Raw genomic sequence first — 21,762 nt, 5'->3', positions numbered from 1 at the left:
CATTCATCTTAAACCTTTCAAGGTAAATATTGCTATCCCTAGTCTTACAAGTTAAAAACTAGACATAGGAAAGTTTGCCTTTCCAATTTAAGCTTCCCTGCCTGCCCGTCATCCCGCAGGCTGAGCTCTCAGCCACTGCAGCACGGTGATTTCTAAAACTTGTTTATGTGTGTGCATGCATGCATGTATGTGTGCGTGTGCGTGTGCGTGTGCGTGTGTGTGTGTGTGTAATTTGTAGGCATGTGTTCATGAGAAAATGTGTAGAGGCCCGAGAGCAAACTTAGCTGTTCCTCAGGACATAACTACCTTGTTTTTGAAGTCAGTCCCTCATTGGCTGGGAGCTTATGGGTTAGGATAGGCTCACTAGCCATCCAGAAGCAGCATCCTCCATCAGCCTCCACAGTGCTGCAATCCCATGCCACCATCCCAGCTTTCTTTAAGTAGGCTCTAACTCAGGTCCCCGTGTTTGGCACCAACTGACTTGTCTCCTGGGTCCCTCAAATTTCTGTACTGAGGTTGTAGTCATTATTGGCAGCTACTCCTGCCCAGGTCCTCCATTTGACACCCCAGAAACCACAAGTCATAGGACTCCCAGAGTCAGCTGCCTCAGGGGCTGAGCTGTCAGCAGAGCCTCCTAACTGAATTCGTTTATTAGTCCCAACACTTCTCCCCTTAAACAAATTCCTTTCCTTTGCTTATTGTGCTCTCTAACCTACCTCCTCCCTTGTGCTTCTGAGTTGGAGCCCAAGTTTATTCATTTCCTTGCCCCCCCAATAAAAGTGAGATTTGCTTCTTATGTATACATCAGTAATTAGAAAAGAATATGAGGTTAGCTAACATATGGAAGCTACAGACATCAAAGTAGAAAGGATGTAACAGTATAGAAGGGAAATTATATAATGCTGTTTGACAAAAAAAAAGAGTAATTTCAAAAAGTGGATTATTTAATAAAATCATGAGGAACAGAAGAGGAATAGCCATAAGCAGTCGAGTGGTTGGGGCTGGGAGGGAAGACAAAGCAGCTTCCAGTCTCACTTGTACGTCAACTTTGCTGACAAGAGAGTGTTTTTGTATTGCTTCTGTAATAAGAAACTACTTTAGGGGCTGAAGAAAAGGCTCCTAAGTCTGGAGTACTTATTTGCTTTTGCAAAAGAGCTAGGTGCAGCTCCCAGTACCTATGAAGTGGTTCACGACCATCTGAAACTCCAATTCTTGGAGACCCAAAGCCCTCTCCTAACTCCGCAGGCACCAGGCATGTATATGGTACACATGAATACATGTAGGTAAAACACTCATACACACAAGATTTTTAAAATAAATATCTTTTAATTATTTAAAATGTAAATGAACAATAATTTATTTAAATGTTAAATTAGAAATTAGAAACTAATGATAAACAATAGAAACTTAGTTAAAGAACTAAATTTCCACTTACTTAATAAAATAGTATATGGGCTTTAAGAAGATATAGAAGGAAGTATGATAATAGCAAAAGCCATTTGGAACAATGGTAAATGAAAAAGAAAACCCATGAATTATCCAACTGCATGTTCACTGACACAGACATTGTTAATGGAAAAATGACAAGTGCCAAAACTACTTCTACATTATTGAGCTTATGCCTAAAGAAAATATCTATATACATATAGAACATATTTTTAAAAATCTCTTAAAGATTTCTTTGACTTTTAAGTACATGTATTTGTAAGGGCATATGCACATTAAGTGCCAGTGCTCATGGAAGCCCGAAGAGGGTTTCAGATCTCTAGAGCTAGAATTCACAAGTAGTTGTTGAGACACTCAATGTGGGTGCTAGGAACAGAATTTCAACCTTCTACAAGAGCAGTATGTGCAGCACGGCACGGTAGTTCACGCCTTTAATCCCAGCACTTGGGAGGCAGTGGCTAGAACTCTGTGAGTTTGAGGCCAGTCTGGTTTGCAAAGTAAGTCCAGGACAGCCAGGGCTGTGATAGAGAAACCCTGTCTGGGGCAGGGGGGCGGGGAAAACAGTATGTGCTCTTAAACACTGAGCAATTTCTGTAACCCCTCTCTATACACAGCTTTTCTTAAAGACCAGAGAAGTTATGAACCTAACTGTCAGCAGTGATTGGATGAGAAGAGATCCCAATTTTCCCAATTTTCCTTTTGTCTATTAGTAATTCTTGACTTTCCTATAATAAATACGCCTTGGCTTTTAGATGAAAGGATCATTTTCAATAAGAAAAACTAAAAGTTTAATATCCGCATTCCAAAAAGAGAAAGAAGACAACGTAGTGCATCCAAACAGAACTGTTCAGAGATGACAATGGTAACAGTACTTCCTTGTGCAGGAGAAGCTAGAGACAAGAGAAGTGGCCACTAGCCGACGGAAGAAATGAAGACACTACGATAAAGGGAGGCAAGAAGAGAGATTTGAATCAGGTCCAAACCCAGCAAGGCTTATGAGGCTGTGCTGAAAATGAGTGACGACAGATGGGGCTTCGAGTACCAGAGACAGGAGGGTGATCAGACTGGAGTCAGCATTCCTGAGAATGATGACATGACACACAGCGAAGGCCTGAGCCAGGGCGGGCTGAGGAAGGTGGGGTCACATGTCTTTCTTAACAGAAGAAAGGACACCTGCCTGTAAAAGTGGTGCCAGGATCTTAGCTGCTGTTTTATTTGTGTTTATTCTTCTTGTACAGTGGTGGGTAGATAGGCTGACAGAATGCAAAACAATGAGTTATTCAGAACACCGACACTGAGGTTACTTTCTTGGGTTTGCAATAAATTTAGCTTGAACAAAATAGATTTCAGGGGGGAAACTGGGTGGCATAAAACCTGATGCTTTCTATGAGGTTTTCTATTAGGTGTGTAAAGCATACAATGGTTCCCTTAAGTGTGAAATAGCTCACTGTACAATGACCTAAGGAACAGACACCAAATGTTTCATTCCTTCTTCCTCTTTCCTATGTACCAAACTTTACTGACATACTTTATACAACCATTGGCTTTATTCCTACCTTTCTGCTTCTCTATCCTGTTTGAACTGTTGACAACCTATGAACAAAACTCACCTAATCCATTCTGCTGTGTATGATTTCTGTGTCACCCAAGTTCACTTTTTTTTCCCTATATTCTTCTGAAAACATTTGCTTAGGCATTTTATATTGATCATCTTCTAAACTGTTCTCTCAGTCCCTAGAGTTCAGGCTGGTTTCAAGATCACTTTATGTGTCCCATCCACTCCAGTGCAGCATCGTACAAATATACCTTGTCATGAGATAGTAGCATTTTCCTCACATATTGCAACCTTTCAGTGGATGTTGTGAGTTTATTACTTGTACATGCACACACACACACAGAGAGAGAGAGGGGGGGGGGGGAGAGAGAGAGAGAGAGAGAGAGAGAGAGAGAGAGAGAGAGAGAGAGAGAATTTATTATACTACATTACTACATTCATACTGGCCATAGTTGCAATGATATTCCTATGGACCCCTATAAGAACAGTTAGTATACAAGTATAGCTTTTGGGAATCACACTCTCTCCCTCCCTCCCTCTCTCTCTCTCTCTCTCTCTCTCTCTCTCTCTCTCTCTCTCTCTCTCTCCACACACACACACACACACACACACACACACACACCACGGAGGCAGGGAGGAGGAAGGGGAGAAGAGAGGAGAGAGGAGTGTCACAGTAGTTAGGGTTTCTATTGCTGCAATAAAATACTATGATCAAAAGCAAGCTGGAGGGCCGGGTGTTACCTGACTTACACTTTGACATTGTGATCGATGCCCAGCTGCCGGCTGAGAAGCAGAAGGCCAATGAAGAAGACGAACAAGAAGAAGGTGGAGATGGGGCTTCAGGTGACCCCCAAAAGGAGAAGAAGTCTCTAGATTCAGATGAGAGTGAAGATGAAGATGATGACTACCAGCAAAAGCGAAAAGGTGTAGAAGGGCTCCTTGACATTGAGAACACCAACCAGGTGGCACAGACAAACAAGAAGGTCACACAACTGGACCTGGATGGGCCAAAGGAGCTCTCAAGGAGAGAACGAGAAGAAATAGAGACACAGAAAGCAAAAGAGCGCTACATGAAGATGCATCTGGCTGGGAAGACACAGCAGGTCAAGGCTGATGTTGCTCGGCTAGCAATCATCCAGAAACAGCAGGAGGAGACAGCAAGAAAGAAGGGAGGGAGGAAAGCAAAAGATGACGCAACTTTGCCAGGAAAACGAATGCAATCGCTCTCCCTTGAATAAGCCAGCTGGCCCTCAGTTCATCACTGAAGAAAGTCAGGAAGGAACTCAAACAGGGCAGGAACCTGAGACAGAGGCCACGGAAGAGGGCTGCTTACTAGCTTGCTCCCGTGGCTTATGGCTTGCTCAGCCTGCTTTCTCATAGAAAACACCCCATAGCTGGATGCTGTAGAGGCATTTTTCTCAATTGAGGTTCCCTCCTTTCCCTCTAGTTTGTGTCAAGTTGACATAAAACTATCCAGCATAAGGAAAGAGGAGAGAGGCGGGAAGAGAGAAAGCAACAAATTTGAAGTGTTTACTGGTCATATTTTATATCATAACACATCCCAGAGGCCAAAGTTGGCTAGAATTGAGCTAGTCATGTACCTGTCAAAAACAATATGTTTGGGGAGGGGAGAAGGGGGGAAGTGGGAGGGAGGGAAGAATGGGAGGAAACAAGGGAAGGGCTAACAATCGAGATGTAATATGAATAAATTAATAAAAAAAAACAAAAACAAAAACCAACAACAACAACAAAAAAATATGTTTAAGTGACTTATAGAGTAGGAGGAAGTAACTTAGCCTACATAACCCTCTTTCTCAAGGAACCAAACTGCTAAGCTACATCTGGGAGCTGCAAGGAACACACGAGTAGGCCATGTTAGGCAACCTCAAGTCCAAGTTATAGGATCACAGGAACTCGGAGTGTGTAGGAGCTCTGAAGGGGAGGGGGCGAGCTGACAATGGGAAAGGAGCCAACTTATGGGAATAGAAAGGAGCCAGCAGGCAGAACCTAAGTCATTTCATTGGCAGAGCACTAGCGGCAAATGCCGGGCCTCTTTTCCAGTGACTGGGAACATCTGCCCACTGTCTGGGGCTCTGTTCCAGGCCATCTCAAGAGTCTAAAGCAGCAGAGAAGCAGACATATTTAACAGAGTCAAAGCTGCCTTTGTTTTTATGATACTCTCTGATGGGGCTACATATAGTGTCAAATGACCAAGTACAATTTCTGGCACATCAGTGTTCCTCTGGTCAGTAGTTCAGCTACATGTAAATGAATCACTATTTTGATGATACACGGAGGGTCCCAAGCTTTCTTGACAACCAGCTACCAAACTGTTGCTCCCATTGAGACAGGGCTCATGTGTCTCTATCTCTATAGGCCTCTCTAAGGCTTGGTAAACAGACAACCATACACCTTAGAACAGCACTTCCAAAGTAGGGTCTCTGGCCCTCTAAAGTAGAAACTGCTCTGTTTTGAAGTCACTGCAGCTTGACCAGGTAGCAGAATTTATTTCTTGCATCAAAAGGAGAAATAATCTACAATTCTCTTTCACTGGCAATTCTCTTTTTACGTCTCTCTCCTGCAGCTATTTGCTGACTTTGTACTCCGAATCTTCTCAAATAATAGGCCTGCAGAAAACAAATGCCCGAATAACTCAAAGGCAGAGTACAGACTGATCATCTGGAGACCATATAAGTATTCTGGGTAAATCCAGAAAATCTGAATAATAAAATATTGAGGACTAATCTCACATGTAGAGATTAACAGTCAATTCTGCTGACTTTCCAAACAGCATGGAGACCAACTATCAGTTTGCTCTCCTCTAAGAAACAGTGTGCTACCTGAGAGTTGGGGAAGGCACAAGGAGACACTTTAAAGTCAGGAGGGCAAATTAAAACTCCAACAAATGAAATCCACATTGCAGCGCTCTGCATTGTGCCACCCTTTCTTTGCAGAGATTTCATGCTCCTCAAAGGAACCAATGTTTTGTTTGTTTGTTTGTTTGTTTGTTTGTTGCTTTTTAACCTAAGACTACGTTTTCCAAAGAGGCTGCTATTACTCTCCCATGTGTCCCACCCACCTCCCTACAAGCCACACCTGGTACACTTTTTAATTCGATTTCATAGTAAGAACTCATCAGCAAATAGTATATCTATATATATTAAAAGTCATGAATCTGACAAGGCTATCAAGTAAGTGCAGGTGAGTAGATTGTAGATGGTCGAAGACTGAGCCTAGAGAAGCCCTATATTAGGAGATCAAAGGGTAGGAGGAACGAACAAAGAGGACCCTGAGCCCCAGCTGTGCTATCCACACCTCAACTCCACTTTCCCAGAGCCACTCAATCACTCATGCAAATGTATTTTCTCTGCCTCAGATTCCCCTCCGTTCTCCTTGTCAACATTGCCTAGCCAACTGGGATGCTCTTTGAATCTCTTCAGTGGACAGAATACCTTCTCTGCACTGAGCACATTTCCCAGGTGCATGACAGCATGAGACCAATTGCCCTCACAGCTTGACCAGAGTGGGAATTTCACATTACTTTATGAGAATGCTTGACATTTGGGGTCTGCTTCATGGTATTGGCAAAGACGTGAAAACAAGGCAGTCTTGCTCTACGTCACTGCTCATCACAGGGACTTGAAGGGAAAGGGCCCTTGATAAAGGTGTGAGAAATGAAGCTGTCGCCTGTCAGTCTCTCCCACTGTTTGTGTGGTGTTGGATTTGCTTGTTTGTTTGTTTGTTTTTAACTCAGTGAAATAATATCCTCTTTACCTGGCTCCCAGGAGCTGGTTTTAGACAGAAGCATCTCCTCCCGTCCTCATCCAAATTTAACCCACACTCACCTCCTTCAACTTTCTTGGGACACTGCGGTCTAGTCTCTACTCTCCTAAGGGGTACAGCGCATGTGCAAACACACACGTCCTACCTTTCCACATCCTATTGTTCCTTCAGAAGAACCCATAATGTAAATATTGGCATATCTACCACCTCAGACCATAGCAAATCACCTCCAAACAGAATAATTTTTTTCTCTAGCTCTGTGCATTTGTTCACAAGATGGAACAAAATGTTCAATGTGACTGCAAGTTAGATTAAAACAAAAATATTTGTCTTGACCACAGACACTGAACTAAGAGCCTCATTCATTTTTAGCAAGTATTCCACCTCCTGGAATAAAACTTCACATGTTTTATTACATTTGTGTGTGTGCGCACACACACATACATGTGCACGAGTGTGATGTCACCAGTGCTTGTGTCATGGGGCGTGTGTGGAGTCAATACTCTCTTTCCACCTTGAAGGTTCCAGGGATCAAATGCATGTTGCCAGGCAAGTGCCTCTGCCCACTGAGCCACCTCTCTGGCACAAGAAAAACCTTTAAAGGAGACGGCAAACAATATTTAAGTGTTACACAATATTTAAAGAGGTACAGTAAAAACACTCCTAGCATTTGCAGACTACAAGCAACAACAACAACAAAATAAACAAACAAATCCTCAAATTGAAATTGAAAAAAAAAAAAAAAACTAAGTATATATAGCAAATTTAAAGAAAACTGGTATACTACCAAAAGCAATATACAGAGTCAATGCAATTCTCATCAAAATTCCAATGGCATTCTTCACAGAAGTTGACAAAAACAAAAAACAAAAAACTTCCCTACAGTTCACCTGGAAGCACAGAAGATGCCAACAGGCAAGCAATTTTGAATTAAAAAAAAAAAAAGCTGGCGATATCTCAAGTTCTGACTTCAAATTATATTACAAAGCTATAGTAACAAAATTGTATGGCATTGACATAAAAAGACACAGTGGAGTGAGTGGAATAGTGTGACAAAATGGGAAGACCCAGAAATCAACCTATGCAACTATAGCCACCTGACTTTTGATAAAGACTCTGAGGCCATGGTGCTGAGGAGACATGCTGATGACTGAAACTAGATCTCAGTCTCTCATCCTGTACAGCTCAAATGAATCAACTCAAAATGGATCCAAAGACATTAATCTATAGTCTGGAGCTGAAATTGTCAGAGGAAAGCCATATTGGCATAGACATGGACTTTCTGAAAAGAACTCCAACAGCTTCAAGATAATTATAAAAATCGACAAATGAAATTTCATGAAATCAAAAATGCTCTATACATTAAAGGAAACAGCAGAGTGAAGTGACAGATTATAAAATGGGAGGAAATCTTTGTTAGCTATACATCTGATAGACTACTGTCTATAGTATAGAAAGAACTAAAAACAAACAAAGAAAACAAATCTAATTATCAAGAAAAAATCCAGCAACCCACTCAATAAGTGAGCTAATGCAATGACCAGAAAGTTCTCAAAGGATGCAGAACAAAGGGTCAATAAACATACTAAAGTACATTCCACATCCTTAGCCATCAAGGAATACAAACTGAAATCACAACAAGAAAATATGTAACAATTACAGCCATGTCAATCATGTTTAGACATCTAATGTTCCTAAAACACACAATTCAGAAAAGGTAAATGCTATAAACTAACATTTATGTGAGTACATATAGCCTTTTTTCTTAAATATGTATGTAGATTTTTTAAGTGTTATCAAACATAGAAAAACCTATCTGTGGGAAAGTAAAGAAAACTGGAATTAGGTAAGATTGAAAAAAGCTGTAGTTACATTTGAACATTTGGATTGCCTTCTGCATGGGGACCACGCCACATATTGCTAATGCAAGCTGAAGTTAATTTTCAAAAATGCTAAGAGAATGCTTCGATAAAATTACAGCGATACGCAAAAACTGTTATCTAGGAGTCCTACTGTCCAAAACAAACATGTGTAGTAGCACTCAAGACGAGTATATACCTACAAGGGATAAAATTATCCAAAGTGAAGGATGACTATTTTCTATATTTTAAACATAAAAGAGGACAAGTGAGAGTTCAGAAGATTATGGATCTTGGTGCCTGGGAGAAGCAACTCCCCCATGTTGCACTCTGACCTCCAGAGCACCATAGCATGTATGGGAATAGGCCCATGAGCGTGCACACTAGATAAGCAAGTGTAATAGAAAATTAAGCTGAAAGCCAGGCAGTAGTGGTACACACCTTTAATCCCAGCGCTCGGGAGGCAGAGGCAGGCCGATCTCTGAGAGTTCCAGGCCAGCCTGTTCTACAAAGCGAGTCCAGGACAGCCAAGGCTACAAAGAGAAACCCTGTCTGGGGAGGTGGGGGAGGAGAGAAAGAAAATTAAGCTGAAAGCCAGGCAGTGGTAGTGCATACTTTTAATCCCAGCATTTCGGAGGCACAGACAGTGGGAATTCTGTGAGTTCCAGGCCAGTGTGGTCTACGGAGTGAGTTCCAGGACAGCCAGGGCTACACAGGAAAACCCTGCTTCAGAAAAAAATCAGAAAGAAGGAGGAAGAGGAGCAAGAAGAAGAAGGAAGAAGAAGAAGAAGAAGAAGAAGAAGAAGAAGAAGAAGAAGAAGAAGAAGAAGAAGAAGAAGAAGAAGAAGAAGAAGAAAAGATACAGTAAAGAGCATTAATTACCATCTAAGGTAAAAAGAAGCTTTATGAGATTGCTATCTTACAAAACTCTTAATGAAAAGTTACTGGACTGCAGAAGTTACTATTTTAAGCAACAAGTGTGGGCAAGTAATAAAAAGATCCAAATGGAAGTTTTCTTTGGCTTTTAAATACATTAAGCATTTCTGCAAAAAGGAATGGCATTCATGTCTTTTACATTTGTTGATTGCCGGTTTTAAGCAAAAGCAGTATCTTCTGCCATATATGTGGTCTAAATCCTATAACAATCAGATTGTACTGCTAAAACTCAAAAGATATGCCTTATCATTAACCCAACAAAAATATTCTTGTGAACATCTCAGTTTCCCTTTCTCGTTTCTGCAAGTTCCCAAAGGGTACACATTCCAAGCAGCAGAGAACAGGAGCCCTAATTCTGCGTTCCACATCACACCATCAGGCACAAAACACACAGCCAAGGTGCTCTGACAACAATACTGAAAACCAATCCCTGAGCAGAGAGTTTGGACTCCAGAAGCGCACAGAAGAACCGTCTGAACTGATGTCTGATGGCTGATAAAGCTGCACGCCAGCAAGCGTAGAAGAGCCCAGGAGAGGATGACTATATTAGGTGTGGAAAATATGCCAGCATGTTCCAGCTGCTGCCTCTGGAGCCTGAACACCCTTCTCAAAGGTACCTGGCATCTCAAGGTAACAGAAATTATACAAACACACCCCGTCTGCCATGGGGTCAGGGCGCGGCTGGCAAGTGTTGCCTTGGTGCTGTCACTGAAGGTAACTGAATAAACACTGGTTTCACAAGTCACATCTTAAACGTCCCCAGCATGTGCCTGGGAAAGAGGGCTAGTGATAAAAGCAAAAGCCCACACAGAAGACTAGGATAGTCCTGTCATCCTAGCGACGACAAGACTTCGAAGGAAACCAGAGCTCACCTTCCAGGCAGCACTCAACCAGCAGTGCACCTGGCGCTCAGCGTAACAAGTACCCAGTGTTCCACCCCTGACTAACGCAATCACTATTTTCCTTTAAACCCACAGCTTTTCCCAGAGACCCAAGAACTGCTGGATCTGATTCAGACTGCCGTCGATGCCAGTGAGTCACTGAGCCATTCACCTGCATGCAGCAGGTTGCCTGATTCTGGGCACAGTCCCAGATAATCATTTCTTGAGGTCACAACAACCTCACAAGCCCCAAACCGCAAACCCCCCTCCACATTTAAGCAACTAAATCCTGGGTAGTAAAATCCCTAAAGGGAGGAACTGATGTGTCAACATTCAAGCGAACAAGGACCTAGCCTGGCCTGTCCTAGGAGATGAAGGAATGTGGCTGCATTCTGATGGACAACACAACACTCCCACTTCCACTTGGACAACTCGGAGGGCTGAGACATCACCAATGAATGCATATACCACCAGTTCACTTAAGTCTGTGCAATCTAAACACTCATTCCACGGGGTGGGGGATGGGGGTGGGGGTGGGGGAAACACGACCAATTAAAGCCTCTCTTTCTGAAATGATCATAGCACCACAGTGACAGATTTCACTCTCTTGACCCTGTAAATGAGGACCGCCTGCCACCTGTGCCGCTGAGCACTTCCCTACCTGGCATTAGCCAATGAAATCAAAGGAGTCATATGAATAAAAACACTCAGATAAATTATACTACAGGGTGAAGGCTTTAAAGAGCTTATATAACAGGCATAAATTACTGCAAATTGCTGCACATCAAAAGAGACTCTGGCACACTGCATGCTTCTTACAGTCAACAGATAAGGAAATTGCATCATACTGGAAGGCTCACAGGTGTTTGCAACAAAGATAAGAGATTTTTTAGAAAATAAACACTCACCAGTGGCCAAGGCACATATGCTCACACAGAACCCTTTTAAGTAAAAAGTTAAAGGTATGCCAAACCGAGACCAAACAGTGGCTAGAAAACTGCTTGCCTTCCTCTCTTTCAGGGATCAAGGCTACACTCTAGGAAGATTTTGGGTAAAAGTGGTACCCACGCGGATGTTAGGTGAGGGTTACTCCACTAACTTAACCCGCTAAAAGTTAAGCATGGCAAGATGATACCAACACCAGTCTCGATGACAGAAGTCTTCTGAGAAGTACCTTCAACACTGCCTGTGCACTCTAAGAAAGCATCAGGCCACGAAGGCAGACAGATGAGGGAGCACATCCTTATCCTGACAGTGTAACTTACAGAGCCTCCTCTTACTTATGGTCCCGACTGCAACTTGTAAGTCTATTAACAGATAGGTCCTAGAAGCTCCTTTTTGGTATTAAACGATCAGCTCTACTAAACGCCAAAGCTGCTTGCATCTTTGTGCCAGGCAGAACTCCCATCTTGGGTAAGCACGGTGGTAGGCACTTGTCATCCCAGCACACAGAAGACTAAGACAGGACAAGCTGAGGACCACCTGGGAGCAACACTGAGACTACATCTTTCAAAGTATTTTAGAAAAAGGAAAACCATATGGAAAAGGCAAAGACCCTCAGAATAGTGATTCTCTGGAGAGGCAAGAAGAGACTGCAGCAGGAGAGCAGGGGTTGTTGGACGGGACTGTCTCGTGTGTGTGTGTGTGTGTGTGTGTGTGTGTGAAATTATATTAACCTGGATTCCTTATAGCTAGTGGGTACAGTGGGTGGGTACATGGAGATCTATTACCTTTCTGAATGTCTGCTTGTGGTTTTTTTTTTTAACTTTTCTCATGTTGATACCACTTTATAATATGTTAAAGTTAAATGTGAGTGAAAAGGAAATATGAAAGATGCAAAGAAAATGCAGATTCATAGCTATATAGGTGGCTGATCATGAGGCAGCTAAGCCATATGATGAACACATGTGGGAGCGCGTGGATCTGAGATAATGCACTCTAAAGTTAAAGGTATACCAACACATTTTCTCCTGACCAAGTTAAACACGCATGTTCATATGTAAAACTGTACTGGAGGATAGACAGTACTGTTTAACTGCATCTCAGTGAAAGCCAGATGCCAGGAGGTCACGAACATGGCTGCCTCCTGAAGCTAAGCTGGATCCAATTGTAAGTGACACAAGAAGTCCATATTTCTGCTGAGAGTTCAAAGCCAACTCCAATACTTAGGCTTACAATAAGTATAGCTGCCTTCACCAAGGGAGAATTCAAAACAAGGTCGTTTCAAATGGCAGCCATTTGTAGCCACATTTTCCAGGTATCTGATTTGATAGATATATGTCATCAGACCATAATACTAGAGTACGAGAGTACTAATATACCACGTTTCTGAACACATTTTACCATCTGGCCCCATACAAAAACCAAAACTCCAAAGAATGTTATGGAAGCCCCCCACTGTTAGTGGAGAGGCTGAGACTGACACACAGATATTTTGCTGGCTTCCTAGAGCACTGCTCTAACACTTAAGTCTGGGTAATACTCATCAAAGTCTGGATTTCTTTATCAGAGGACCTGGTGACAATGAGCTAAGAAGCAGTTGTTTCATTTACAAAAGCCTGGCCTACTAGAGCCCTCACTGTTTCCTTCCTATCACACACATCCCTCAGCATCCCTCAGCATCACCCGTTCACACTGACTGCCCTGCAGCTATTAGCATGGTAACTTCGGGCAAACCTCATAGGAAAACACAGCTTGGAAATGCCAAAAAGAAATAGATTGGTTACAGAATAAGACTGAGATATGCAGCCAGCCAGGTGTGGTGGCACATGCCTTTAATCCCAGCACTGAAGAGGCAGAGGCAGGTGGATTGAGCAAGCCTGGTTTACATATCCCAGGTCAGCCAGAGTTACACAGTGATTGATACCCTGTCTGGGAAAAAGTGTGTGTGTGTATATATATATATATATATATATATTATACACATACACACACTATATACTATATATTAGGATATGGGAAAAAGAAGTAGCGAGAAAGAACTTGATTCTAGACTTTGAAATTACAGATAGGTTAGACAAGGAGAGAAAGAGTCTGAGCCAGATTTGTCCCCTTACCTTTAGCATAGCATTTCCATGATGCTGAGTGTATAGCACCAACATATGCAAGTGTTTCCTATGCTGGCGGCTTTCCACACCCCAAGAGAACCATGGCAAAGCACTCAGCACAGCGGAAGAGGGAGCTGCTTCTGCTAGGTAGTGCCTAAGACTCTGAGAACTGAACTAACTTGTTTTGAAGTGGTGTTTTTACCATTCATGCCTAACCATGGGAACTCCTCTCAACCAGCTAACACAGCTGACAGTCAGACATGCTATGCCCAAACTCCATCCAGAAAAGCAATCCACACATGGCATTTTATAAGCCTGGAAGAAAACCGGCTATGGCTGAAAACCTACTATGTGTGACCCAGAAAGGCGAAATTACATGTTATTACAAAAGCATTAGATTCACATATGCAGAAGATGTACAGAGTAGGGATATTCCTTAACTAACTTCAGGAAAATATCAATGTGGTTATATAAAATAAAATTGTACAAGGCATAACTGTAATTGACTCCCCATTGTCTATAAGTACACAAATATACAAATATACCCAAGTAACACATTCATATGCATCTATACATCCACATATATGTAACCAATTATGAAATCCTTTGGGATATATTATCACTTCAGGCACATTGTATTAAATAGGAAAAGGAAGGTGCTGGGTGAGAGCTGAATCCACAGTATGTCAGTCTCAAGGCATGTCATGCCCTTTTATCAGACCTGCTTTTCCTGCTCAGAAGCATCAAGCTCCAAGCTCTTATTAGCATCTGCAGAGTTTCCAGAAACGTTTTACAACCCAAGAGTCTTTTTTCTTAGAATTACAGCATCATTGGTGGAAAATAAATAAATAAATAAAGGCCACATTCATGCACGATTTCCACAAATTGGCCTTTTCCTCCCACAGATAGGAAAGTGGAATGTAAACGCTCACCGCAGAGAGCTGGCTCCACGTGGACCGCAGCGGCTTATGGTGGATCACGATTTTCTCCTCTGGCTTCGGTTCTTTGGGCTCTGGATCCTCATCAGAGTCGTTGTCAAGGGCCTTTTCTTTGTAGTTTTGATACAGGACCGCATTTTCTTCAAGAAAACAAGTCAGATGGGTCACTTAATTGTCCCTAATAGCTATGCTACTAGCTCTAAACAAAAGACTACATTCATACAATGTTTGGTGCTGGCTTAATTAGTAGCTGGAGAAAAGAAAAAAAGACAAAATATATTTTGTCACCAAAGAATATATGACATTCCAATTGAAGCTAAGAGTCAATGTCTCTGTCCACTATTCATGAAAGATGGTCAGCCTCAACCCACTGTGATTTAGGCTAAATTAAATCCATGTGTTAAGTTTCCTTCAGTGTCTGTCACTGTCCATTCACTTACCCATTTTAGGAAGCATTACATCTATTATATCTTATTTTCTAATAATAAAGGGGAAAGATACTTCTTTCATCCCCTCATGAACCAAAAAGTTACTAAAAAAGAAGTGAATTTCATACTCATGCATTTATTCATCCAACTGACATTTGGAAAAGTCCACTAGATGCCAGCAACTGCTAAGCAACTAGGAATACAATGGACAAAAAGATAAGAAGTCTCAATGCTCATGAAGAAGCTGACATGAAAATGAAAGAAAACTGAAATAAACAATCAACTCTCATAGTATTTTGAACTTGGCTATGTTGTCATGGAGAAAAACACATGATGGAAAGGGGCAGGAAATTCTGGGAAGAAAGTAAGTTTATTTTAAGTAGAGTGGTTTAGGAAGGCCTCATAGAAATGACAATGAAGGCAGCCAGACATAAGAGGTAAGAAGGCGAGCCATCTGTAGAGCTAGGGAAAGAGGTGTGTGTGTGTGTGTGTGTGTGTGTGTGAGAGAGAGAGAGAGAGAGAGAGAGAGAGAGAGAGAGAGACAGACAGACAGACAGACAGACAGACAGACAGACAGACTGACAGACAGTCATATAACAGTATGCCTGAGAAGTCAGAAGACAACTTCTGATGTCACTCTTTGCTTTCCACTATGCTTGAGACAGACTCTTGTTCACAGTTGCATACACCAGCTCACCACAGGATCACTTGATGTGCTCTACCACATCTGGCTTTATGGAGGTTTGGATACTCAAGTCCCCATACTTGTGCTCCAAGCACTTTCTTGGCTGAGCCATCTCCCATCCCAGGAAAGAATATTTCATGAGAGTGACCCACAAGTACACATGCCTTGGGGCAGGAGTCTACCTAATGTGTAAGAACAAGGTGCAGCAAGGCCAATGTGGCAGGAATACCAAGACGGGGCCCAAATCATCCAAGATTAGAGGTGAGAGTGAGGACAGGGCAGATCTTGTTGTGCCCCTGAAAGGACCCTGATTTTCACTCCAACTGGGATTACAAGTTATTGAAGGGTTGAGGTCACATGATCTTACATAAATACACACTGACAAAAGAGAAGTTATGTATATACAGACTCTCTCACAGGACTACCTGCGTTATGATACAGCCTGGGGGTCAGAGAGGCACCAATGAGGAGAATTCGAGCTCTGGATGTAGAGAAGCAGCAGAGCTCAAGGAAAAGGCAGATGGACAAACTCTGAGGCAAGAGGAAATATAATCCTTCGAAGCACTAACGAACGGCTCCGTTGTATGGCGGTATGTGCAGTAGTCAAACAGAGATGAGCCACACAGGCCAAATCTAAATAACCCATGTTAAAATATTAGATTTTATTCCAAGTTCTAAAGGATTCAATTTCTTTCACATTTTAGTGATTGTATTTTACCCTTAATGCAAGGGAACTCACCAGAAACAGATTTGTTTCAATGGGCTTGGCAAACACAGGCTACTCAGGGAACTAATTAGGATGCCAATGGAGTCATCAATCAATCAATGAACAGGAAGAGAGACCTGAGCTGTGCCACTTTGAGTGGACTGGTGACAGACAGGGTGTGCAAGTAGAGAGAAATCAGATCAGCTTTCAAAACCTTCCAACTGCACAGACAGAAAGCAGAAGATAGGAACATCAGAAGAGATTCAGGAGTAACGGGGAAGATTCCGAGTTTGGGAAAGGACTTGGGCCTTCCCACATCTGTTTGTTCGTTTGTTTTTCTCTAGGCAATCACAGATATCTCTGGGTATACTGTGTCTACAGTAGCATTAGTGTGTACACAAGTCTTTCCTATTCTGTGATTGTTCTACATATGAACATAAGTAAGTGAAACTCGGTTACGGAGCATCTGTATAACATCATTAATATTTTCTCAGTCATCCTCACGAAGAATGGGCTGCGTGAGCTAGCTCTCATTTCACACACGCGACAAGGCTAGCTGACGCACACTTCCTGCACCCCTGTCACTCAACTGATGATCAGAAGCATCAAGAACCTGGGACCAGTTCTCACAGCTGGATAACACTGCCTCCAGAGGTGCACTCTCGCACGCCACTAACCGTTACGTATTTTGCCCTCTTCACTTACATATGTGCAAAAAAAATGGGTGGCTACGCCATCATGTATAAGAACAGAGAAGATACTGAGAAACAGCTCTTGCTAGGAGAGATCACACAACTGTTTGTTCTGACCCTAAAACACTAGAAATGTTCAACCCTTTAAGGCACAAACTGAAGGAAACTCAAATTCTAAGAAGCAAAAACCAACCTCTGGAGCAGAGGCTCTCAACCTGTGGGTCGCAAGCCCTTCAGGGGCGGATGATCTTTTTTTTACCAGATACCCTGCCTATCAGATATTTACATGACAATTCATAACAGTAGCAAAATTACGGTTATGATATACCAACAAAAACAATTTCACGGTTGAGGGGAGGGGGGTCACCACAACATGAGGAACTGTATTTAGGGGTCACAGCATGAGGGAAGTTGAGAACCACTGCTCTGAAGGAAATGTAAATAGGAGGGTTGTTGACTTCACATTCATAGGATGGCTCAGGAAACAGCAAAAGACCTGAAGTGCAGCCCTAAGTCTCTCAGCTTGTTTTGCCAAAGGTGTCACTGGTTGGCAGGTGGGGGGCTGTTACCCATTACTAAAACTCTTCTCCACTTATAAAAATCAAGGAGCTGAATTTATCCCAACTAGTAAAATCCCGTATCTGGGTTTTCTACAATTAGTGACTTGATACATTACTCAACTGTGGTTATGCAGGAACTATTTTACAATCCCCTGAATTATGGATTTTAAATCTGCATAGTTTTTCATTAGCTTTTTTGGTGGAAAGGCATACTTTCCTTCATCATTCACTAAAGGATGGGAGCTCTCAGCATTTCAAAGCATGACAGAAAGTAGGTCCACTCCCTGTCCCCAGGAGCCAGGCTGCAGCTGGGGCTTCTGCCTTCACGTCCCTCCAGTTGGCCACTTGACCCTTCTGTTTACAGAGTCCACTAATCTGATTAGCATGTGAACACCTGGCAGAGGCCACTTTGGTTTGTGAAATCCTTAACAACAAATAATATACAGGTTAGAGTCTTAAAATTGTGGGCTTTTTATTTTCACACCAGAAAAGCAGCATTTCCCCAAAGGTGAAGCTTAGTAGGTAAACAGGAAGTCAGAAATGAAAATCAAATATTGGAAATATGGTGAAAAAAGTATTAAGAAAGAAAAATGTGGCCTAAGGAAATAGCACGTAAGATCCAAGTGTTGGTTTCACCATCCCTGACTAAGGAGCCAGAGCTGGCTCTGACTCCCATGTTTTGGGGCAGGTCGGGGTGGAGTCAGGCAAAAGAAGAATGAAAGCTCCCAAGATGTAAACTTAATAAATTACCAGCTTATAAAAATGCCCCTATGCACAAAAACATTTAGCTTAGTGAACACAGCTTTGTACTGTATAATCCCAGACAAAGTTGGGCATTTGTGTTTTTCCATCTCAAGTGTTTTTGTTACCGCCAAAGGTTTCAACGTATAATTGACATACCATATTGAAGCTGCAATGACAATTTGGAAATTTAAATGCTTACCTTCCCCATCAAATGTTCCTTGTCCTTTCAGCATTTTTTTCTAAGAGATGACAAAGGGAAATGGGGGGGGGGGGGAGAGAGAGAGAGAGAGAAGCAAAGTACGTATGAATGAGCCAAGTAGAAAATATAGCTATTGTAAGTTACATCCCTTTTTTGTTGTTGCTGTTGTATTCCTCAGATTTCCAAAAGCACAAGGCGGAGACCGCCCCTCCCCATGGAGATTCACTAAAATAAAATGTACAGTGTCCCCACATCCCGTTAAACTAGAGTAAGAATCCTCAGGTGACCAGCAGTCCGTTCATTTCACTGTGAGATTCACTCTCACTGTTTAACTGAACTTTGCTACCCTGGACAGCTGAGGTGTGGGGGAGGGGTTGTACATAAAATGTAATGCCTTTTCTTTAAGACTGTGTTTCCAAAGTAAAGCAGGCTTGCTTCTGTATTATATACGCGACATTTATATAGACTGGTTCCAGTTGTCTGATTAATCAAGAAAAATAAATAAATAAATGTGACTGCCAAAGGCAATCTTTGCCCTATTGCTTAGCTGTGTCTTGTTTCTAAGAAGGTGGCACATACCCCAAAACATCCTACTCTGGTTGTCCCTTTACCTTTAGGTGAAAGATATTAGGTGAAAAAAATATTTAGTAAGTGCAGCAGCTATCAGGATACAATACCTCACACCCTCACTCAAATTCTAAGCTCTTAGTTTACACTCAAAGGTTAATAATAATAAAACACGAACATGGGGCATAGGAACTAAAATAAACTGTTCCATGATTTGGGTAGCTGATATTATCAAATGTGCCATGAGCATTCAAAACTTGTTCCCAATACTTTGGATGTAATGAATGGCATGTGCGCCTGCCCAGTCCTACCTTGATCCTTCCCAGGCTAGAGAACTTTTCCTTGTCTTCCATTACCGCCTTCAGAACAGGCTGGGACATTCTGTTCTTTTTCTTTGAGCTGGTGGGGCTGTCAAAATCAAAGCCGCTGACCACTGCCCTTCGGTAAGAGGTGGACCTCAAGCCTCGCCGAAGGGACCCCGGGCTGTCCATGTCGTTATCGACTTCCCCTTCCTCTCCTTCATGGCCCAGGGGTGCTGCCAGTCCCTCCACCATGCTGCGCACTTTGAGAAGCCTCTTGTGGGGCTCCGCATTCTGACTGTTGGATTTACTCAGCTTAATTTCCGAGGCGAGGCTTTTCGGGATAATCTGCTGCTTTCCCATCTTGAGGGCCGCAGGGCTGTTGGTACTCAAAACCACAGAAGGGTTTGGGAGCTCGTTGCCTTGGGAGGGCAGCCTTTGGAGCGGCAGTTTTTGTTCAGAAGACCTGGGCTGGGGAGTAGGAGAGAGTCTAGAGGGGCGAGGCTCCAAGTCCCTAGCCGGGTGACCAGTTTGTGATGCTGAGCCAAGTGAGTTGATTTTAGCGGCAAGACCATTGGCAATGGGCGACGGTAGCTTACTGGCAGTCACCCCGGTGAGGTCCTCCTCGGGGTCGCAAGAGGCAGGAGTGTTTGGAGTCCGGGAGACCCGCGACAAAAGCTCAGGGGGCGAAGACACAGTGCCATTAGCAGGGGACTTGAGGGAGCTGCCCGACGCCGCTTGAGAAACCAGGGGTGACTTGGGCCGTCGGAGTCGAGGAGAAGCAGCTCTGTAGTCCGGGGACACTGTGCGACTATTGGTTACTGGCCTCCGATGCGCGCATAGAAGCTGGGGGCTCCTGGACACGGTTCTGCCATCCGGGCAGGCGGGCACGCGGGCCGGAGTCTGCGGAGCAGGCAGAGCAGCCAATTCCTCCACCGGAAAGTCGGTGATCAGGAGCCCGCTGGGGCTCTGGTAGGACTGGGGCCGCGGCTTGCTCCGGCCGAGCAGCTGGAGCGGAGGGGTGGACCGTCTCCGCCACAAAGGGGTAACGCCGTTGCTGGAAAAATCCACCTCGCTTTCGCCGTCCATAGCGGGGCCTTTGGGCCGGCCCCGAGAAGAGGAGAGCTGCTCAGGTTGCCAAGGAGGAAGAAACTTTGCCTCGGGACAACTGGTCTCCTCTAAGAGCCAAGCCGGCTTCCAGCCCGGCAGTCACACGGGCGTCGCGCGGAACTAGGCAGAGCCGCACTTACCCGCCCTTTCTCGGGCACAGCACCGCCCGCCACGCTGCGCGACCGTGGGTAAAGATCCGAGCTGCAGCCGAATCCTTTGCGTCCTTCCCGCGCCCAAAGCCCGCCGGCACCTAGAGAGCTCGCCACCTACTCGCGGCGGGTAGCCGACCCGCAGGACACTTGGAAAGAGTTCAGTTGGCTGGGACAGCTCGCCGCCCGACGCTCCCCCGCGTCTCCATCTAGCAGCCCGCTGCGCGCCAGTCTACCGGGCCCCCGGGCTGCACGGCCTCCAGCGTGCTCACCCTTCCAGGCGTCCAGAGGGCAGACCAAAGAGCGCTCCCCGCCCCGTGGGTGGCCTGGGTCCTCACCAAAGCGCTGGGGGAACAGCTCTGCACAGCGCAGCGGCGGCCCAGGCGCTGGCCACGCCCCCACACTAGGCCCCGCCTCCCTTGGCCCCGCCCCAGTACTGGGGAAGCTTCTCCAGAAGAACGTTGGAGTTCCCGCCCCCGCCTGGCCTGAGTGCGCTCCGGTCACTTTGCCAACAGGACGTGCACACCTGAGCCGGGTGCCAAACTCCAGTACCGGAATGCAGGAGCGCAGGCGGCGCCCGGAGGGGCCAGCTGAGGGCGCGGTCGCGGCTCTGAGCACAGCGTGGGAACGATCGGGAGAGTAGTGCCTAGGTGTACTTTATGGTCCCCCTAGCCCGGAACCTGGTAGTGTGCTACTTCACTGTGCCACTTGTGGTCTTCAAACGGAACCTCACTCAAGGGTCTCATTTCCCTACTTAAAAATATTGCGCGGTCTGTAGACGGATTTGCTTCTGTGCACTCAGAGGAAAACTGGCTGGGAGGCCAAGTGGGACGCAACTCCTCATTTCATAATCTTTGGACCCTGTACGTACGTGTTTGTAGTTACACGGTAAAAGTAAACAAAATACAAAATACTTATTAGTGTGTAATTGTTTATAACATAAATTGAAAGTCCGTGTGCAGAATAAAACAGCACACAGGGAGTAAATTCCAAATCTTTATTAGCGATTAAGAGGCTGGTTAGAGGTGGGCCTAGTGCTATAGCCTAGTGTTTTCCTACAAGCTGTTGTTAGCCAACTCAAGTCCACAGCTTCGGAGCCTTCGCTTTCACGTCTTGGCCCTCTGGCTTGTCCATCCATCCATCACAAAGCATCCTGAATTGGAACGCTCTGTTGTTTA

General features: G+C 44.1%; 2 protein-coding genes across 2 annotated transcripts in view; one reads left to right on the top strand and one right to left on the bottom strand.

Annotated features, from left to right (window-relative positions):
- Positions 1-21,132, bottom strand: part of ARHGEF26 (Rho guanine nucleotide exchange factor 26) — a 111,735-nt gene extending 90,603 nt beyond the window's left edge. The window contains exons 1-3 of the mRNA XM_084769119.1: positions 19,338-21,132; positions 18,460-18,499; positions 14,440-14,585 (exon numbers count right to left, since the gene is read on the bottom strand). Coding sequence (XP_084625245.1) covers positions 14,440-14,585; positions 18,460-18,499; positions 19,338-20,414 — 1,263 coding nt within the window. The 5' untranslated portion in view covers positions 20,415-21,132. The remainder of the gene's footprint in view (positions 1-14,439; positions 14,586-18,459; positions 18,500-19,337) is intronic.
- LOC311590196 (28 kDa heat- and acid-stable phosphoprotein-like) lies at positions 3,702-4,239 on the top strand (the record flags this gene model as incomplete). Its single annotated transcript, XM_084769081.1, has 1 exon — positions 3,702-4,239. Exon 1 carries the CDS (start codon positions 3,709-3,711, stop codon positions 4,237-4,239), a length of 531 nt encoding a protein of 176 aa, XP_084625207.1. The 5' UTR covers positions 3,702-3,708.
- Positions 21,133-21,762: the final 630 nt, after the last annotated feature.

This window comes from Acomys minous (assembly GCF_964271855.1).
Source record: "Acomys minous genome assembly, chromosome: 19".
NCBI classification, from domain to species: Eukaryota; Metazoa; Chordata; class Mammalia; order Rodentia; family Muridae; genus Acomys; species Acomys minous.
This window is presented reverse-complemented; position numbering and strand designations above follow the sequence as displayed.